This window comes from Grammomys surdaster, unplaced genomic scaffold, assembly GCF_004785775.1.
Source record: "Grammomys surdaster isolate TR1022 unplaced genomic scaffold, NIH_TR_1.0 313, whole genome shotgun sequence".
NCBI classification, from domain to species: domain Eukaryota; kingdom Metazoa; phylum Chordata; class Mammalia; order Rodentia; family Muridae; genus Grammomys; species Grammomys surdaster.
In genome coordinates this window covers 2,259,351-2,277,455 of record NW_021604732.1, presented here as the reverse complement: position 1 = coordinate 2,277,455, position 18,105 = coordinate 2,259,351, and the positions used below count along the sequence as shown (strand labels likewise).

At 40.8% G+C, this 18,105-nt stretch overlaps 1 protein-coding gene across 1 annotated transcript in view; it reads left to right on the top strand.

Moving 5' to 3' along the window:
- The window catches only part of LOC114629627 (hepatitis A virus cellular receptor 1 homolog), a 32,131-nt gene extending 15,176 nt beyond the window's left edge, over nucleotides 1-16,955 (top strand). The window contains exons 6-10 of the mRNA XM_028777693.1: nucleotides 2,846-2,914; nucleotides 7,150-7,199; nucleotides 10,859-10,973; nucleotides 12,444-12,480; nucleotides 15,837-16,955. Coding sequence (XP_028633526.1) covers nucleotides 2,846-2,914; nucleotides 7,150-7,199; nucleotides 10,859-10,973; nucleotides 12,444-12,480; nucleotides 15,837-15,939 — 374 coding nt within the window. The 3' untranslated portion in view covers nucleotides 15,940-16,955. The remainder of the gene's footprint in view (nucleotides 1-2,845; nucleotides 2,915-7,149; nucleotides 7,200-10,858; nucleotides 10,974-12,443; nucleotides 12,481-15,836) is intronic.
- The last annotated feature ends 1,150 nt before the right edge of the window (nucleotides 16,956-18,105 follow it).

Below are 18,105 nucleotides of genomic sequence, written 5' to 3'. Positions count from 1 at the left end.
ATAAGGGACAGTAGGACACACAGATGTTGACTCAAGTAAGAGCCATATTATTGGTGAAGAGTTCTCCCAAATGACAGTCACAAGACTTATGAGTTTTCCAGGCTTGAAGACGGAGTACACTGGTCTCTCTTTATCAGAGTCCCAGGGGATTCACTAGTAGCCAGATATAGGTAGATCATTGATCTAGGACAGGTGATGAGGATGGTGGGAATCTGGTCCAGATGGGTATAACTTTCTGATGAAGAAACAGGGAATGGTGGAGAAGAACTAGAGTCACTTTGGATCCTTTATGTCCGTTCTGAACTTGTCCCATCCAGCTAAGACCATAGTTCAGTGAAGCTAATGGTTAGTGTTTCCTGAGCACTGGGCAGGAGACTCTATGCTTTATGAATCAGTGTATCATTCTCAGACAACTGTCTGATATAGCTGTGGTCTGTCCCTATTGCATAGTGACAGGAAGTGACACAGAGTCAGAAAGTTGGGGGAGGTCATGAAGCTAGAAAGTGGCTGAGACTCTGTCCCTGTTCACTTGAATTGGAAACTGGTTCTTCTAACTCCAGGGCCAGGCCTCCTGCTGTGGACACAGATACTTGGAGACTTTGTTCTGTTTTCACATGCTTACAGGAAATGGCTTCAGAACACCTCCCTTTAAAAAGAGGTAGTGGATGGCTTGTAAGGATTGATTTTACGGATCTTTTCTTTCATTCATGTAGCAAGAAGATTGTAAAATATATCCTTGGTAGGGGTGAAAAATCTCACATCAAAATTGAAGGCTTTGGGAAATCCCTTAACCTGCTCATACTTTTGGGTGAGGCTATGAAGTTCATATTTCAAATTGCCTAGTTCAGATTCAATATTAATGGGTAGTGATGTGACTTAGAATGGGGAAAAAAGCCTGTCATCCTGAAGGTAAGGTTAGGACAAACCTTCTACATCTAGGAGTGAAATGATCACTATTTGAGAGGTTCTCAAAGATTCCTAAAACCTGTTCATCCCATAAGTGTGTCTCCATTCTGACCAGCAGGAGAAGCCTCAGAGCTTTGTGATAGAGGAAACTGATGGGAGGTACTGATTCCCCTCACCTCTCTTGGCCTGCATATACCAAGCAGCAGAGCTCTGAAGGACTGGGCAACAGGCCGAGCTTGCAGAGGCCCCTAGGCTTTACCTAGGATTTTAGAGCACAGGATTTGTGGGAAAACTCACTTTGTTCCAGGCAGCTGCACACACTAAGAACTCTGAGACTCTCTCAGGATTGACAGAACTTTTCAGTTCTTAGCTTTTGGTGCTTTGGAGGATGAGCTCCTGGGCTGAATTTGGAGAACATGGATAAGTTTCTGACTTTATTGAAACCTGAGATTTAGAAGAGAAATGTTGGCTCATCTGTCCATAGGACCTCTTGGGAGTGGAATTAGTGTAATCTTGTTTTTGTATTGTTAGTTTCCTAAAGAATTGCAGTCACGGGTTGAATTGTGCAGCCCAGAGAGAAGGCAAACATTCAGGTTATTGTAAGAAAAGGACAAACATCTTCAAACCCACTTCTTGTGCTCATCCTAGCTACACTAAATTCTGTTCATGGAATATGCGATGTGAGGTTGTAAGAGAAGTGGAAAAAGTGACCATGGCTGGGGAAACAAGCTAAGCTCGCGATGCCTTTTACCAAGAACTAAATGGCTGGTGTGTGACCATCTAACATCTGTGTTGTCCCGTTTTTAATTCAGAAGGATGGCCACATCCTTTTTGATGCTTGAGTGTTAGGTTAAAACAAGACAAGAGAACAGAGCAGGGGGCGTTGCTCACATGTGAGCACCAGGTTGTAGTGAGGTAGGGTGTACAGAAAGACCACTGAGGGTTTCTGAAGAAGCTCAGCTGTAGGAATTCCTGTGTGACTTCGTACAACTTCTTCTAAGACCCTCAGTCATTCTGAGAAGGGAAGATTTATTGGACTTACAGAGAGACAAGTGCTCTGCTCTTCATGCGAATTGTGTCATTGTTGGGAAAATAAATGTAGGGACTCCAGGAAGAGAAAGGGAAATACAGGCTGCACTAGAGAGTTCCATGTGGAAGCCTTTGGAACTCTCTCCAAAGCCTTGGAGAAACGGATGATGAATCAGATAATGGGAAAGTATTCTTAGAAAAGGAATGGGAGGAGGGTCAGAGAGCGTGCTTCAGTCAGTCAGCACTCACTCACTCATTCACTCAACCAACTAGTCAGTAAAGACGTGTTTGTTTTTACAAAGAGAGGATAAAGGAGAATTCCAGAAGTCAAGGCAGGTTGCAGGACAGGAATCATCATCAGAGTGAAACAGCTACCTTGAGAAGGACTCTGAGACAGATCAGTGTAACTACTCCACATAGTTCAGTGAGCATGTGTCCCTGCAAAGAAGTAGGAATAATCTTGACCTGGAGTAAGGCCTTTAGTGAAGAGGGTAGTGAGAAACTTCAGGCCCTTTCCTAGAGAGTGAAACACTGTTTGTCTTAATCCTGATCTTAACTGAGTGTCCTATTCTCCTTGTGTTAGTGTTTACTGTAGGTTCCACAGGTATTCATGCATCTAGAATGGAAAGTGTGAGATAACTCTGAATACTAATAAAGTTTTCTAGACTATTAGATCTCACTTGTTCAGGATAGTGAAACAACTACAGACAGTAGCCATCTTTGGATATATTTCTAAGAGGAGTCAGCAGATGCAGAAGTGGGTAGGAAGGAGCCCTTCCTGCTTCAGAAGGTTGGGGAGACACTGTGGGAGGGTGGTGGTAAGTTTGGGCTTAAATTCAGTTTTCATTTTCCTTGGTTGGTGACAACCTCCTTCACAGCTGAAATAGTTCTTGCATTGTTCTTCTTCCAGAATCCACTACATTTTGTCCCCATGAGACAACAGCTGAGGTGACAGAAACCCCATCCTATACTCCTGCAGGTAACTGTATTTGCCTTCTTGAACCTCTTGGAAGGGCCAAGTACTGATAAAGCTGATTTTGAATAACCCACACCCTCTGACACAAAGCAAATCTGACATTGTTTGTGCTGGCAGTAACAGAGGCACAGTTCTATTCTATTTCCAATAGCAGACTGAAGAATCTCCTTCCCTACAATGAATCTGCCTTCTGTCAAACTCGGCTGTGTGGCTTCTTTTAGGGAGAGGATGTCAGGGAGAGTAAATGTGATGGAGAATTAAGGATTTATCAGTGGATATTTACCGTATTTCCTAAGCACGGTGTTTATTAGGAAGAGAGATGTTTAGCAAAGGCATAGGACATACTGGGGAATACATATGGACATCTTCTTAAAGGAGACATTAGGTTTCTTTACATTAAGTACATATAATGTTTGTGGCTCTCAAGTTGAATTCTGAAGTGCTAAGAAGTAACCCCCAACCCCAACCCTCCCACTTCTATTTGTTTAGAAACAAAGCTCCAAGAGTTAGTTTTATAACAATGATATATTTAAATAATTTTATTCCATAAATCACGTTGTCATATAGACTTCTGAGGGATATTTCATTACATTCATGAATAGGCGACAGGGTCTAGAAATGGGAGGTTCTACATCATTTGACATCAAGCGTGACTTGTTTATTACTTACACCAACTTGGTTTAGATGTCTATCAATAGCATAGATTGCCTCAGTAGGAAAGTCTGCCTTCTATCAGTGTTTCTTGAAATTTCTCACCTTTGTCAAAAGAATAAGCAATGGAGCCACCCTCCCATTTTTTTTAACCAATTTTCCTTCTCCATACCTCAGGCTACTACTAGTGGCCCGTTAATTACTCCTGTCTTTCTATCTTGATTGATCTCTGTCTTGGCTAAGTGTTGTGTGACTTATAGAAATGTCAGTCTCTTGAATGGGTTCCATTGTTTGTCCAATTAACAATGTCACTGGTTTGTTTGTTTGTTTGCTTGGTTTTTTGTTTTGTTTTGTTTTGTTTTTTTGAGACAGGGTTTCTCTGTATAGCCCTGGCTGTCCTGGAACTCACTCTGTAGACCAGGCTGGCCTCGAACTCAGAAATCTGCCTGCCTCTGCCTCCCAAGTGCTGGGATTAAAGGCATGTGCCACCATTGCCCGGCCATCACTGGTTTTTTTTTTTTTTCTTAAATATAAAGTTACTTTACTATAATACATTTTACAGAATACAATGGCTATGAACTGTGATAAAGTACTTGAATCATGTTTGCAAAGAGTTTGATCAATAGAGATGATGACAACCACCACTATTACTCAGAGTGCCTGGGCTCTGGACGACTGACACAGGATTTAGGAACATCTATGTTCATATGCCTGTTTTACAAACAAATCATCCAAGAGCATTACTGTGCTTGATCCTTTAGGCCTTAAAACAGTGAGCCCAAACTTCTGGTGTCTATACTAACCTTGCTATCACTAATACTTCCTTTAATATAGCCAAGAATCTCTGTCTCTGCTTTGTCAATCCTGTGTTTGCATGGGAAATCTGTGGTCTTGCATTGTGGTTTATATTTTTGTATTACCATGAATTCCTTTGTTAATGATATACTCAGTGCAGTAGATTAAGAACTGGAGGCATGCCGGGCAGTGGTGGCTCATGCATTGAATACCAGCACTTGGGAGGCAGAGGCAGGAGGATTTCCGAGTTCGAGGCCAGGCTAGTCTACAGAGTGAGTTCCAGGACAGCCAGGACTAGACAGAGAAACCCTGTCTCGAAAAACCAAAATAAAACAAAAAACAAAACAAACAAACAAAAACAAAAAACCCCAAAACAAACAAACAAACAAGCAAACTGGAGGCATTTAGAAGACCGTTAGGTTAGGAGGAAGATGTTCTTGCATGGTATTAGATCCTTTGTAAGAGGGCTAAAGGTGCTGGTTTGCCTTTCCCTTCACTTGAGGCTATACAAAAAGTACCAGCTACGAAGAAAGAACATTCACCAGCTATGCAGTCAACTTGTATCTGGATCTGGGACTCCAAGCCTTTAGAACTATGACCAATGCATTTCTTTTTTATAATTTACTCACTCTAAGCTATTTTGTTATAGCAACCTGAATGGACTAAGGTGGGTGGAATACACCAACAGCAGCACCCAAAGAAACTTGCAGTCCGAGATCCTAACTCTCACTCTGACCATTAGTCTCATTGTCCACACTCTGGGTGGATCCTATACTATCTCCTCTCTTTGAACCTATAGTGGTGGTATGACTTTGCTTGGTCAACAAAGGTAATGCTGAACTCTCCCATCTTTCCCAGCTAGCTCTAAGCCAGCAATAGTTATAAGTTTACAGAGTGTCCCTCGCTGATCTTTGTGTTTCAGAGCTGGGTAATGTGCCCTTGAGGAGCATCCAAACAAGATCAGGCCTTCCAAGTGTCTGCATGTGCACATTTGTAACTCAATATTCTCAGGAGATGATTATCTGTGGTTTCCACAACCCAGTGTGACCTACCTTTTTCCTAAGCATTTCTTTTCTGCTCACCTGTTAATTTAGTTACATGCAGTCAACTCATAAAGTCTGGAAGATTAGATAATAGCGACCTTGGCTTTTAAAAGGAAAATCCTTAGTGTGGACAGTTTTCAGACAGACAAAAACAAAATGAAAATAGTTAAAACAAAAAAACAAGGGTGCAGGAACAGCTTTCTGATACTTGAATGATGAAGAAGGAAGAGGGTAGGGGGTGGGAAACAATCTATGTACTCCCTTACCCTGTTCAGAGAAGCAGTTTCCAGAGTGGAGCAGACATTTGGAACAATTATGTTCCTGGTGTTGTTGAGACTTTTGGCAGTGTGGTTTGTTGCTTGAGGCTCCTGGCCTAAGTCCATGCTGTGCCAATGTCAGCCCTTCATTTCATGGTATTCATTTTCCAAAACCAAGAAATATTAGGATTCAAAGGGATTTGGGTAATGACATGGCCCACCACCTGCCTTTATAGCTGTGCCTGCCAGGAATCTATACATCACCTCATTGGATTATTTCATGGTAATTTATGTCATTGCCAAACTGGGGAAACTCTATAATTCTTCTTCGGAGACACAAACCTTTTAATTTATCCACCAATACTACATACCTTTCTTTCGACAAGTTGTTGAACATTTTTCATTACACATATGATGTTGTTAAAGCAAACTCCACAGTATTCACCTACTGCCTGGATGCTCTTTCTTCCCATAACAATAATGAAATGACATCATCTGTGTTTTCCAACCCAGCCAGTGTTGAATGCTTAAGCATGCATTCTTTTTTGTTTGTTTGTTTGTTTTTCGAGACAGGGTTTCTCTGTGCAACCCTGGCTGTTCTGGAACTCACTCTGTAGACCAGGCTGGCCTCGAACTCAGAAATCCGCCTGCCTCTGCCTCCCAAGTGTTGGGATTAAAGGCGTGCACCACCACTGCCCGGCTTAAGCATATATTCTTAAGTGCTTCTGTCAGGACCTTGAGGATGAAGGTCACTTTGCTAAAGAACATGATCATCATTGAATTTAAATTTTGTCTGATTCAACTTCACCCTACTGAGTCACTTACTCTGATTTTTGGAAGGTCTTACTTAAGGGCCTAAGTGCCAAACAAAGCCTAGACTGTAGATGTTGCCTAAACCTAGTCAGTGCCTTTGGCTCCTTGAAAGGGCTCTCCCAAGGAGTAGAATGTAAATACTGGGATGTGTGAATGGAGGAGGGCTATGAGTCATACAAAGGGCAATGCCAGCTTTGGCAGTTGTTAGGAACTTCCATAGAGCTGCAGTATTTCCACTCATTGTATGGGTACAGTGTGTGTGTCGAGGGGAGGGTATTGCCAACAGAGTTGTCTGTCATTTGTAAAAATTAGAAATATATAATCATCTGATGTCTGTTTCTTCATATGTAAATACAGTTAAGGGAGTTCTTGTTAGAATGTTATAATCCTTATATTTGCCAGATACTCAGTGGAAACAGGATTCTGTATTTCATTCATAGACACATAGAAACAAGGAACGCAGTATTCCTTGTTGCAAAATAGACATTTCAAAAAATAATTTGAATATCTATCTAAATGTTCAAAACTTGATGCTCATTGACTCTCCTGCAGTATTAAATCTTAATCCACACAAGGTGTAAGACACATTGGCCTTGTGGATAGTATTTACAGATATAGTAAAAACAACAAACAAACCCATATTTTGTATTTGTAGTTGATTTTCCTTTTTCTTGAGCAGACTGGAATGATACTGTGACATCCTCAGAGGACGTCTGGAATAATCACACTGTAAGTATATTCCTCCCTAAGTTATTAGCCATGTTTATTTGTGTATTTTTCAGGAATCAATTTGTATTTAAAGATTTTTGTCTTTCAAATTAGTTCACAGGCATTTGAATGAGAAAAGAAGAAGAAGAGAAAGAGTCAGATATAATGGTATATTTTTTATAAATAAGACTCAGGAAATTAAGGCAAGATCAGAGGTTTAAGGCCAACCTGGACCAGTAGGCAACTTGTGCTACATAGTGAGACCTGTCTCAAAAATTGTAGATAAATATATTAATAAATATATAAAGAATAAAGAAATTAAAATGAGGTTGACGCTTACAAAAAATGTTTGAATTCACGAAGTTTATTAGAAACCCCTAATATTTTTCTACTCACTGACCACTCTCCATAGAGTCCTCTGATGATTTTGTTTTCCCACAAACAAATCTCCACATAAAGTATTAAGGTCTTAGATTCTCAGATATGCATGACTTTCTCTAGACTCTCTCTATACCAAGCTTGAGAACAATCTAAGGCACTCCAGTTCTTGCCAGAGTTCTATCTCTACCGAAAGTGTAGAGAAATTTACCAGTGGAGTGTTTTTCTCTTAGCTCCAGGAAGAAACAAGGTTTGTTTTAGTGTGTATATGGAGTGCAGGAGAAATGGGGATAGAGGTAAGAAAAGAGCCAGATATTGAGGTGTGAGGATGATTTGAGTATTGAAAATGGCAGAGCCCTTGCTGGGATGTGTAAGGCCTTGGGTTTGAGCTGCCAGAACCTACATAACAGTAATGAAAAGAACAACAAAAACCATTCAAGATGAGGTAGAAACATATATTCAGGACCAAATGGCCATATGCCTTGCCTATGGACAATGAGAACATAATAAGTGGACACTGATAGTAAGATGCTTTTGTTTGGTTTTTGAGACAGGGTCTCATGTAGTCCCACTGAGCTACAGAGCTGATGATAGCTTTGAACTCCTGATCCTGCTGCCTCTATCTTCCAAGTACTGAGATTATAGATAGTTGTGGATGCCACCATAGCTGCCCCCCCCCCCTTATTTAGTAGCTCAGGCTGACCTGGAGCTCATAGTCTTCCTGCCTCAGCCTACTGAGTACTGAGATGACAGGCCTGTGCCTTCTGGCCCAGCCAGATACAGAAAATAAAATGTAATGACTTATTTAATATTAGTCCTCAGTGGTCTGGCAGACAGAAGAATAATCTGTATATTCTGATTAAATATCAGAAACCATTTTGCCAATGTTGCTAAGAGATCAGACTATGGTTAGGTATAAACCAAAACAGACCTGCATACAGAAGTTGTTTTTTCCCTCAATCACTTGTGAAACAGTCATGGTTAGTAGTGAGTGGGAATAATGTAGAGTTATATTCAAAACAAGTAGTAGAAGAACCTGGACTCGGGGCTGGAGAGATGGCTCAGCGGTTAAGAGCACTGACAGTTCTTCCAAAGGTCCTGAGTTCAAATCCCAGCAACCACATGGTGGCTCACAACCATCCGTAATGAGATTGGATGCCTTCTTCTGGTGTGTCTGAAGACAGCTACAGTGTACTCATAAATAAAATAAATAAATAAATCTTTAAAAAAAAAAAAAAAGAAGAAGAAGAACCTGGACTCTGAAGATGTAAAACTATCACTTGGTGCATTGAAAACAATGCACAGCAGCACACAGCATTGTTTTCTGTGTTTGTTTAGGTATCTGAGACAGAATCCCATGTAGCTCAAGCTGGCTGTGAAATTGCTCTGTACCTGGAAAGGATCTTTACCTCCCAACCCTCCTGCTTCCACCTCTCAGGTTCTGGGAACAAGGTGTGCTCCCCCATGCCTAGCAACAGCAGCATAGGTCTGGACTCAGTAGATCAATGTCCTGGCCTCTATCTCATGAAAACATCAAAGGAAATTTGTGAAGATGAATAAGAAAGGATATGCTTTGCTGTCATTCATAATCAGGAAAATGTTATGAACTAGATGTTCATGTGGGCATGGTGACAGGGCTGTGATCACCCAGAAGGTGTAGGCACAAGAATCAGAGGTTCAACACCATTGTCAACTAGTGAGTTCCAGACCAGCCTAAGATACAGAAGACTCTATCAGAATAACAAACAAACCTTGTTTTCTTTTATATTCTCCAGGGTGTTTGTTTGTTTGGTTGGTTGGTTTTTTTCGAGACAGGGTTTCTCTGTGTAGCCCTGGCTGTCCTGGAACTCACTCTGTAGACCAGGCTAGCCTCGAACTCTCGAACTGAGAAATCCGCCTGCCTCTGCCTCCCAAGTGCTGGGATTAAAGGAGTGCGCCACCATCGACTGGCTCCAGGGTGTTTGTTAAGAAGCATCTGAGAGTACCTTATCCAAGAACCCCACTTAGCATGTCATTTGTAAAGACAGAGCTCACAGAGCTGAGCTAATGTGCCCATGGTCTCACTGACTAAGCAGAGGAGCTGGGGTTGTGATCCAGAGATGATGCTCATATAAGGGCAAAGACCTGATCTCCTGGTCTGCTTCCTGCAGTTAAACCTGTATCTCTCAGGCTCTGTTTAGGGCTAGCAGGTCAGTGCTGAGCTATGAATGGGCCTAAGCTGATGCCCAGCCAGTCTCATGCTTATTCCAGTAGGTAGTGGTCCCTGGTTACCTGCACCTGGTTACCAGGGCACTGAAAGAGATTCTGCATACGTGTCTGATCACATGGTGTTAATCAGGCTGCAGCTATGAGTAAATAGTGTTTAGTGTTTTATTTTTATAATTCCATCATTTCCCCCTTTCTTCTCCTGGTTCAAACCTTTCCATATACCACCCTTACTTTCTTTTTGATTCATGGTCTATAGTTCTTTAATTGATATATGTTCATATATACACATAGTATTATATATAAATTATATACTACATATATTTAAAATATAATATAAAATCATAACTATAAGCTGCCCATTCTGAATATTGTTATTTCCGTGTATATGTTTTCATAACTACCATTTGGAATTGGAATTTTATAAAGATGTATAATCTTGAATCACATTCATAAGTAAGATCTGGGATAAAAACCAGGACCAGCAGCCGAGTACACTGAGAACAAGAAGAGTTGGAGATGGGTTATGTTTTTCTCTTTTATTATCATAAGATGATTCATTTATGGAGTACACTACTGACTATAAAGCAGACATAAATTTTTTAAGGTTTTTTTTTTTGTTTTTATTTTTTGTTTTGTTTTTTGAGACAGGGTTTCCCTGTGTAGCCCTGGCTGTCCTGGAACTCACTCTGTAGACCAGGTTGGCCTTGAACTTAGAAATCTGCCTGCCTCTGCCTCCCAAGTGCTGGGATTAAAGGCGTGCGCCACCACTGTCGGGCAGCAGACATAATTGAATACCTGATATATCATCACATATTAAGCATGAAGTTAGAACTTTGACTGAGGTATAAACACATCATCAACTTGAGCTGCAGAGCACCTTTCCATCATCTTCATAGACACTTTGAATTCGCACGCCTTCAAGTTCCACTGACCATTACAGCCTCAGATCTTTGGGTCTTGCTGCATTTTCCAGGCTAGCCTTAGGCCAGTGAAGATGAAGGTCTAACTTGTGTTTTCTGTTCCTCTCCCTTGGTGCCCCTTTGGTTTGTATTGCTTATTTATCACTACTGTTATTTTATTTATTGTTTCCTTAGGAAGTAATCCCTTCATGGAAGCCACAGAAAACCTTGACTAAGGGCTTCTATGTCAGCATCTGCATCGCAGCCCTGCTGCTGCTGCTGCTGCTTGTGAGCACTGTGGTTATCACCAGTAAGTAATTTCATGACTGTCCCCAGGGAAGGGAAGCCAGAGTCCTCAGTCTTTCTGCCTTTACACAAGTGTATATGCCACGGGGGTTTTGAGGTCCCATGACTTCCATATGCCCAGATCCAAGACACTCAGTAAGCCATCCACTCCCCCAGGGATGTGTCAGTACCTACAATCACTGTAGGTAATTTCTGGTACTTGGTGAATGCTCAGTATCTTGAAATATTGCTACTGTGTCTCCAAAGAACCCTCGTCTATAAAACTCACAGAGTTGAAATATCAGTGATTTTTTTTCAGTTAATTCCACTTTTTTGTTTTGTTTGTTTTTAATTTTTTAATGCTTTTCTTTTGTTTTGTTTTTAGTTATTATACAACTTGACCTCATGTAGGCCAGACTGACACTGAAATGTCAAGGATGGCGGCCTTCATCTGAATGTGCCTGTCTCCACCTTCCTAGTTTTGGGCTCAGAGGAATAAGCTGCAGTGCTAGGCAACACTGCTGTTTCTTCACCCCGTCCTTTGTCTTTCAGTTAATGCCATCAAAAGGGAAATATTATTTACATTTTCTATAAAAGAAATCAAATACTATTACACAAGAAATTTTGTATAGGCTTGAGATTTTAAGGCTATTGTAAGACCTACGAAGAGTTCTCTCCCTTCTTACCCTTGGGATCTACTTTCTTTCCCATGATGATACTGCTGAATGTTTTTGAACATATTTAGTAGAAGAGAAAGTATCAGTGTTGGTGGGAAAGGCGCCTGACTAACACTGGGACAGACTATTTGAAGGTGACACCCAGGCCCGCATAGCCCTTTCCAGGAGGGTTTGTGGAATTGCATGAGGTGCTCCTGACTGCATAGTTCATTTACCATGTAAGAACTTCATTGAGTTTACGAGGTACCACACGTGAGCTCATTAATGAGTTATTTCAGATGACTGGCAACAATGAGAAATAAGAATATCCCTGTCAGATTTCAAGATGTATCTTTCTAATTATTTAAAACATGTTTATCCAAAATGATTATTTAAGGTGGCATGTACGTATAATTCCAATATTCTGCAAGTCTGAAGGTAGCCTGGGATATGTATCAGATGGCATCTAGTAGGGAGAATTACTTAGAATTGAGCAAACACAAATGTGTTCCCATCCTCAGTCCATAGTTGTTTATTCTTCCCACAAGGACTTGTTCTCTAATAGCCCATTAGAAAAACCTACACTTCTTGATTTCTTTCTGTGAACAATACTTTACAATGTTGTTCTAGCAACTTAGGCTACGTGGGTGAATACACCACACAGCGAATAAGAAGATCCTTCCTGTGCAGCATAGGAAGGAATTACCCAAAGTTACCAGGGGGTGGATCAGTTAAAAACAGAAACAATATCTTTGATTGGAAGAAAATACCATGAGAGTGTCTGATGACATGTTCAATTCTCCTTTCAACTTTTCTTATCACGTCCCACCCCAATATAGGATACACACTTATGAAAAGGAAGTCGGCATCTCTAAGGTAAGCTGGCATGGATTGTGCATTTTTGAGAGTCTCAAGTTATTCTTCACTGATTGATTGCTTGCTTTGTTGGTTGATTTGAGACAGGGTCTTACTATGTGGCTCAGACTGGCCTGGAACTTTCTATGTAGCCTAGGAGAAGCTGGAACTCACAATCCTCCTGTCTCTTTAAAACTGAGATTGCATCGGTGTTTCCCAATGCTTAGCTCCTATCCTGCACCTTCAATCCCAAAATGTAGTTTAATGGGTCCCTTTCTTGTTATTCTCACTTCTCAGAGATATTTTTCTGCATTTGTATTTGTTTATCTTTATGGTGGGACAGAAACAGAAAGCTCCTCGAGATTAGAATTAGAATTCAAATCTCTTACAGGCAGATGTCGCATTGTAGGGTTTGCCTCATGGTGCTGATATTGAATGAGTAGCTTTGATCCACTCCTGCTTTATTCAGTGTTTTCTTTCACTGAATGTAGCCGTCAGAGGCCATGGATGAACTGGGTTTATCTGAAAGGGGGGGCTGGGAATGAAAAGGAGACAAGAAGAGTGAGAGAAACAAGGAGCCAAGACAAAGTTTCTGATCAAGGCTCGAAGTTTCAGCACTTGTATATACAGGGAAAGCCCACAGAACCCATCCTTTGCTTCAGCTGCAAAGCAGGCTCAGCAGGCAGTCTCTTCAAAGTTCTTACAGGAAGTTGCAAGTGTAAACAAAGCAGCTGGATTCACCTAGATGTTAAGGTCCTGTGTGGGAAGCAATGTCTGTTCAGACTGCTCAAGTCTGGGAAGGGCACGACTGAGACCTACTCGATTAAAAACTGATGAAGTATATCACAGAGCATAGAAACTAGAAGATAGGTCCTTTCAGACAAGTAAGTAGGGGATGACAGGGTTAAGTGGTCCACTGTTCGAGGGAGCCCAAAGGGAGCAGAAGATTTAGAGGAAGATAATGCCTGAGGCTGTAAGGAGTGTTGTGGTATGGCCAGTGTTTCCACAGCTCACACCAGGCCCCTTCACTCACTACACTAGTGTCTGCCTTCTAGACTCTTCAGTTTACTGTACTTGAGACAATCTTTTAGTCATCTCTAGTGTAAGTCCCCTGTGCCTCCTCTGTGTCACGTGGCTTCCCTCCTTGGTATAAAGCCATCTAGTTTCTTTCACTGGGTTAAATATTGGCTGTACTTTCAGCCATTTCTTTCAGTCAAAATCCATGTCCTTCAGGCTGCCATCCATAGCTTCACCTGTGTCTCTGTCAATCACAGGACGCATTTATAGACTGTGTCTTGAACAGTGTCAGCCCATCCTCAGTGGCTCATACAGTCAGCTCTTGTTAAGTTCCAGTCATACCTTCCCTTCACAGTAATAAACCTTTAAGGTCTCATCTTACAGATTAGAAAACAGGTTCACAAACAGAAAAAAAGCATCCAAAGTCTCAATCTCAAGAGCCCATGCTTAGAAGTCTAAGTGCTAAATGAAATATAATATAAATCGAACTAATTGCTTCTGAAAATGGACAGGAAATAAATCTCATAGTTGAAAGAAAACATCAGTTTAGTGCATAGTTTTTGTTCCTGTGTTGGTAAGGTATCTTTCAAAAATATTCAATTTAATTATATTATTTGTGTATGTGAGAGAGAAAGATGGGGTAGAGATAGGCAGGGAGGTAGAGGTGGGGCAGGGAGAGAGACAAGGACAGGGAGAGGGCAGGCATGAGGGTGTGCAGGTACACATGCATGGAGACCAGAGGAAGGCAGTGAGCAGCCTCTGCTTGTCCTGTTTGTGCAACGAGAATGCTAAACTGCTGATTCATCAGTTCAGACCCAACGTTAATCACTTCATTTATAAGAAAATATTGGGGAAAAATATAACTAGAAAAAAGGGGTTATAACATGGGTGAGGTGGCACACACCTATTATCTCAGAACTCAATAAGCTAAGGCAAGAGGACTCTTAAGTTTAAGGCCAGCCTAGACTTCTAGAAACACCCTATGTAAAAATAAACAAATAAAACCAGGAGTGGTGACTAACACCTTTAATTCCAACACTCAGATGGTTGAGGCAGGTGGGTCTCTGTGAGTTTGAGACCAGCCTATTCTTTATAGGAAATTACAGGATAGCCAGGGCAGCCTAGAAAGACCCTGACAAAACCAAGCAAATGAATGGATGAATGAATGAATAATAAATAAATAAATAAATAAATAGCAAGAAAGAAACCCAGGAAGCCACACTAAGCACTACTTAAGACGTTCGGAGGCTTCCTCAGTTGTATCTATCACACTGACTCCTGAATGTCTTGACCCTACACAGTCACACACACATGTGTGACTGACTGTCCCTGGCAGAGCGAAGCTGGATTGCTCCTTTTCCTTGTAATTCTCAGTACAGATGTTCATTACATGACCGACTAGAGATCTTCATTTTGGGTCTACATTTCTGTAGAAGAGATGGCTATTGTGTACAAATGACAAAACTCCACTAGGTCATGACATCACTGACAGTTAAAGCTAGTCTCTTGTCTTTTCTGATTTGCTCTTCCAGGAGTTCTAGATGCTCAGGTATCAGACCACTGAGACTACCCTGATTAACAGGGATAGAGAATGAGCTCTCCAAGTGAAGCACCTCCCATAGCTGTCAGCCAGCAGTCCTCTCCCCAAATTAATTTCCTTCAGTTCCATATGTGATGTTTTTGCTCACATGATGTAGACAGATATGTGTCATACAAGTAGTCTTTGTAATTATGGCACAGACACCAGCTCCCATGAAAAGTGACTGTTTTGTGGTTTTAAATGTGTTCCTACTTTATACTTAATATCAGAAGATTTAGACTCAATGCAGGGTTTCCAAACCCTTTCTTTAAAAAAATCAACCTTGTGTTGTTTTATGCATGATGTGTGTGTGTGTGTGTGTGTGTGTGTGTGTGTGTGTGTGTACTTATATGTCATGTCACCTGAGGAGGTCAGAGAATAACACTATGAAGCTGGTTCTTTCCTTCTACCTTTTCATGAGCTTCAGAGTTATTAGGTCATCAAGCCCTCCTAACCCTTACTAAAGGGTGACAGTCCGATTCTTAGCCCAGTCTCAGAGTATGAGATATATTGATTACCTGTCTTTTTAGACCTTCCACTTTCATGTTCTATTACATAAATAATTTGAAGAAGTCCAATATGAGCTTATTTAAAAAATAATTCTTAGTTAGTCTGATACTTAACTCTTCTATGACTTACTACCAAGGCCTTGCATGGTACTGTTTGTTGTTATAGTATTTGCTGTTGGGGCTCCTGGAGTCCTGAGTATGTATCATAAATGTTCTACTCAGATGTTAAAGATGACTTCTTGTTCTTTCAATCTCTCTCTCTCTCTTTGCAGCTTGGTTGCCTTCCGATTCTCTAAGATTGGAGCTTTGCAGAACGCAGTGGTTGTACATCCCCGAGGTGAAGACAACATCTATATTATTGAAGATAGACCTTGAGGTGCAGAATGAGTCCCCAGTGGCCCTCTGAGGGGCTTTCTGCCTGAGATTATGGGGAGTCTCACTGATTTCACAGAGTCAAACACCCATTACAGCTCCAAGGCAATTTTCTGGGTTGTTTCTTTTGGCTGTAGTGGAGAGGGTAACCCTTTACTGTGTATACTCAAAACTCAGGTTAACATCTTCCTAACTCTTGTATCAACATCACCTCAGTGTCTCCACTCACTGCAGCGATTCTCTCAAATGTGAACGTTTTAGAAGTTTGTGTTTCCTTTAGTCAATGTAATCATTGGTAATACAAAAATTCTATCTTGGTTATTAAAACCATTAACAAGAGAGGAATAGGAATTAAAAGCTTTGTGGGAGGGGCCTCCTGAATTTAGAAGTACTTCATGATTGTGTTTTATCCATTTTATTGTAATTTGAAGTGTTATTTCTACCCTTCCCAAGGGGTAAAATCATGGGAACATGGAGGTTTTAATTACCCTCATAGATAAATAGAAGAGAGTCTAATGGCGCCAATATAGGTGATTATACTTCTCATAGCTCTGAAAATATGACACATTTATTATGCAGTTCATCTTAGGATAAGAATGGGTGTTTCATGTCAGGGGAGGTTACCATGGTGAATATGGACCAGGCTCACATCAGGGGAAGAAAATAATGAGCCAAGGGATTCAGTTCATTAGTGCTATTTCTACTCCACTTCTGTCTTGATGCTCACTGATCCTATACTGACCCACTGAGCTCTGAATTAGGTGCTAGGTGGAACAATGCAGAAATGAAGGGGAAAAGAAAGGAGAGAGAACAGGACACAGGCTCTCTGCTGAGAGAAGTCCTATTCCAGTTGTGACAGAGTTTGGGACTATCACGGGTTTTCTTTAGATGTCTAAATTTCTAAGTTATCTTCAGGCCATGTTTATATTTAAAATTATTTCAGAAAGACTGCATATATTTAATAATGAATCAGTTTGTCACAATCAATAAAATATTTGGTTTTGCTAAGATTTAGCAAAGACTGTTGTATTGATATCTTCATTGCAATTTGGTTGTTGAAAAGAGCGGATTGGCTAGAATGTTTTAATGTCTATTTCAATCTGAGTGATCCCTGACACCAGATCAGAGACATTCAGGCCATGGTATTCTGAGCAGGGTTCTGGGTCTTGGCACATTCCCAGTGCTATAGAGTTCTCAAAAAATAAATATGTGTATGATTTGGTTTTGTTTGGTTATTTGTTTGGTTGTTTGGTTGGTGGGTGGGTTTTCTTTTGTTTTTGTTTTGTTTTTTTGGAAAGTCAGACAAGAGAAAGTTACATTCTGGGTTTGCCGAATGGACCTTCTTTCATCTGCTCTAAAAAATGTTTTGTGTTTAAACTACAGTATTTTTTTCTTAATTTGTAGCGATTATATATCAAAGCAAGTCTTCAGCAATGACATCCCTGATTTGTAGCTTTTCCTACACATTGTTAAGATCAGCCTGAGTTCTACATCGGTGAGGCCACTAGATGGCGCCATCCTCTCCCACACTCTCCTTCCTGCCTCCTTTCTCATTGCCGCCTGAGGTTGTGATATCTGCTCTGTTCTTCAGGCTTCCTAGAGATGCATGATAGATGTGAAAGGGCCTGGGAATCTCTCTGGCTGTCCCACATAGCATTTCCAAAACTTGCTTGAACTCAAGAACATGGCGACTAGTGATATTTTGTGAAACAAAGTGCAGGGGACTCAGTGGAAAGCAAGTCTTCTATTGGGCTCCAATACTGTGAGTAGTAACAACAGAGTAACTTCTCTACGTCTGCTTCCCATTTGTTTGCTGTTATCATTTCCATCCTCACCTTGGCAGATAGTGGTCATTGCAATAAAAGGTTACTTGTGAGGAGTCTTTGAGCAGTGGTAAACATTCCAGAATGCAAGTCCTCATTCTAGAAGATTTACTAGTGGTAGCTGATGATGATTTGGAGCTGAGTCAATGATTTTGATATTATTACAACCACAAATCTGTTTTTGTATGTTGTCTGATCTGTTTTTAAAATAACCATGTTTCCCTCTGATATAGTTAGTGTTTGTAATTTTGTTAGACTATGGAAAAAAAATCATCCACTGAGATAATTGATAGAAAGATCGTAGATGAAGTTTGTTAATATCCCCATAGATACATCAGGCTTGTTG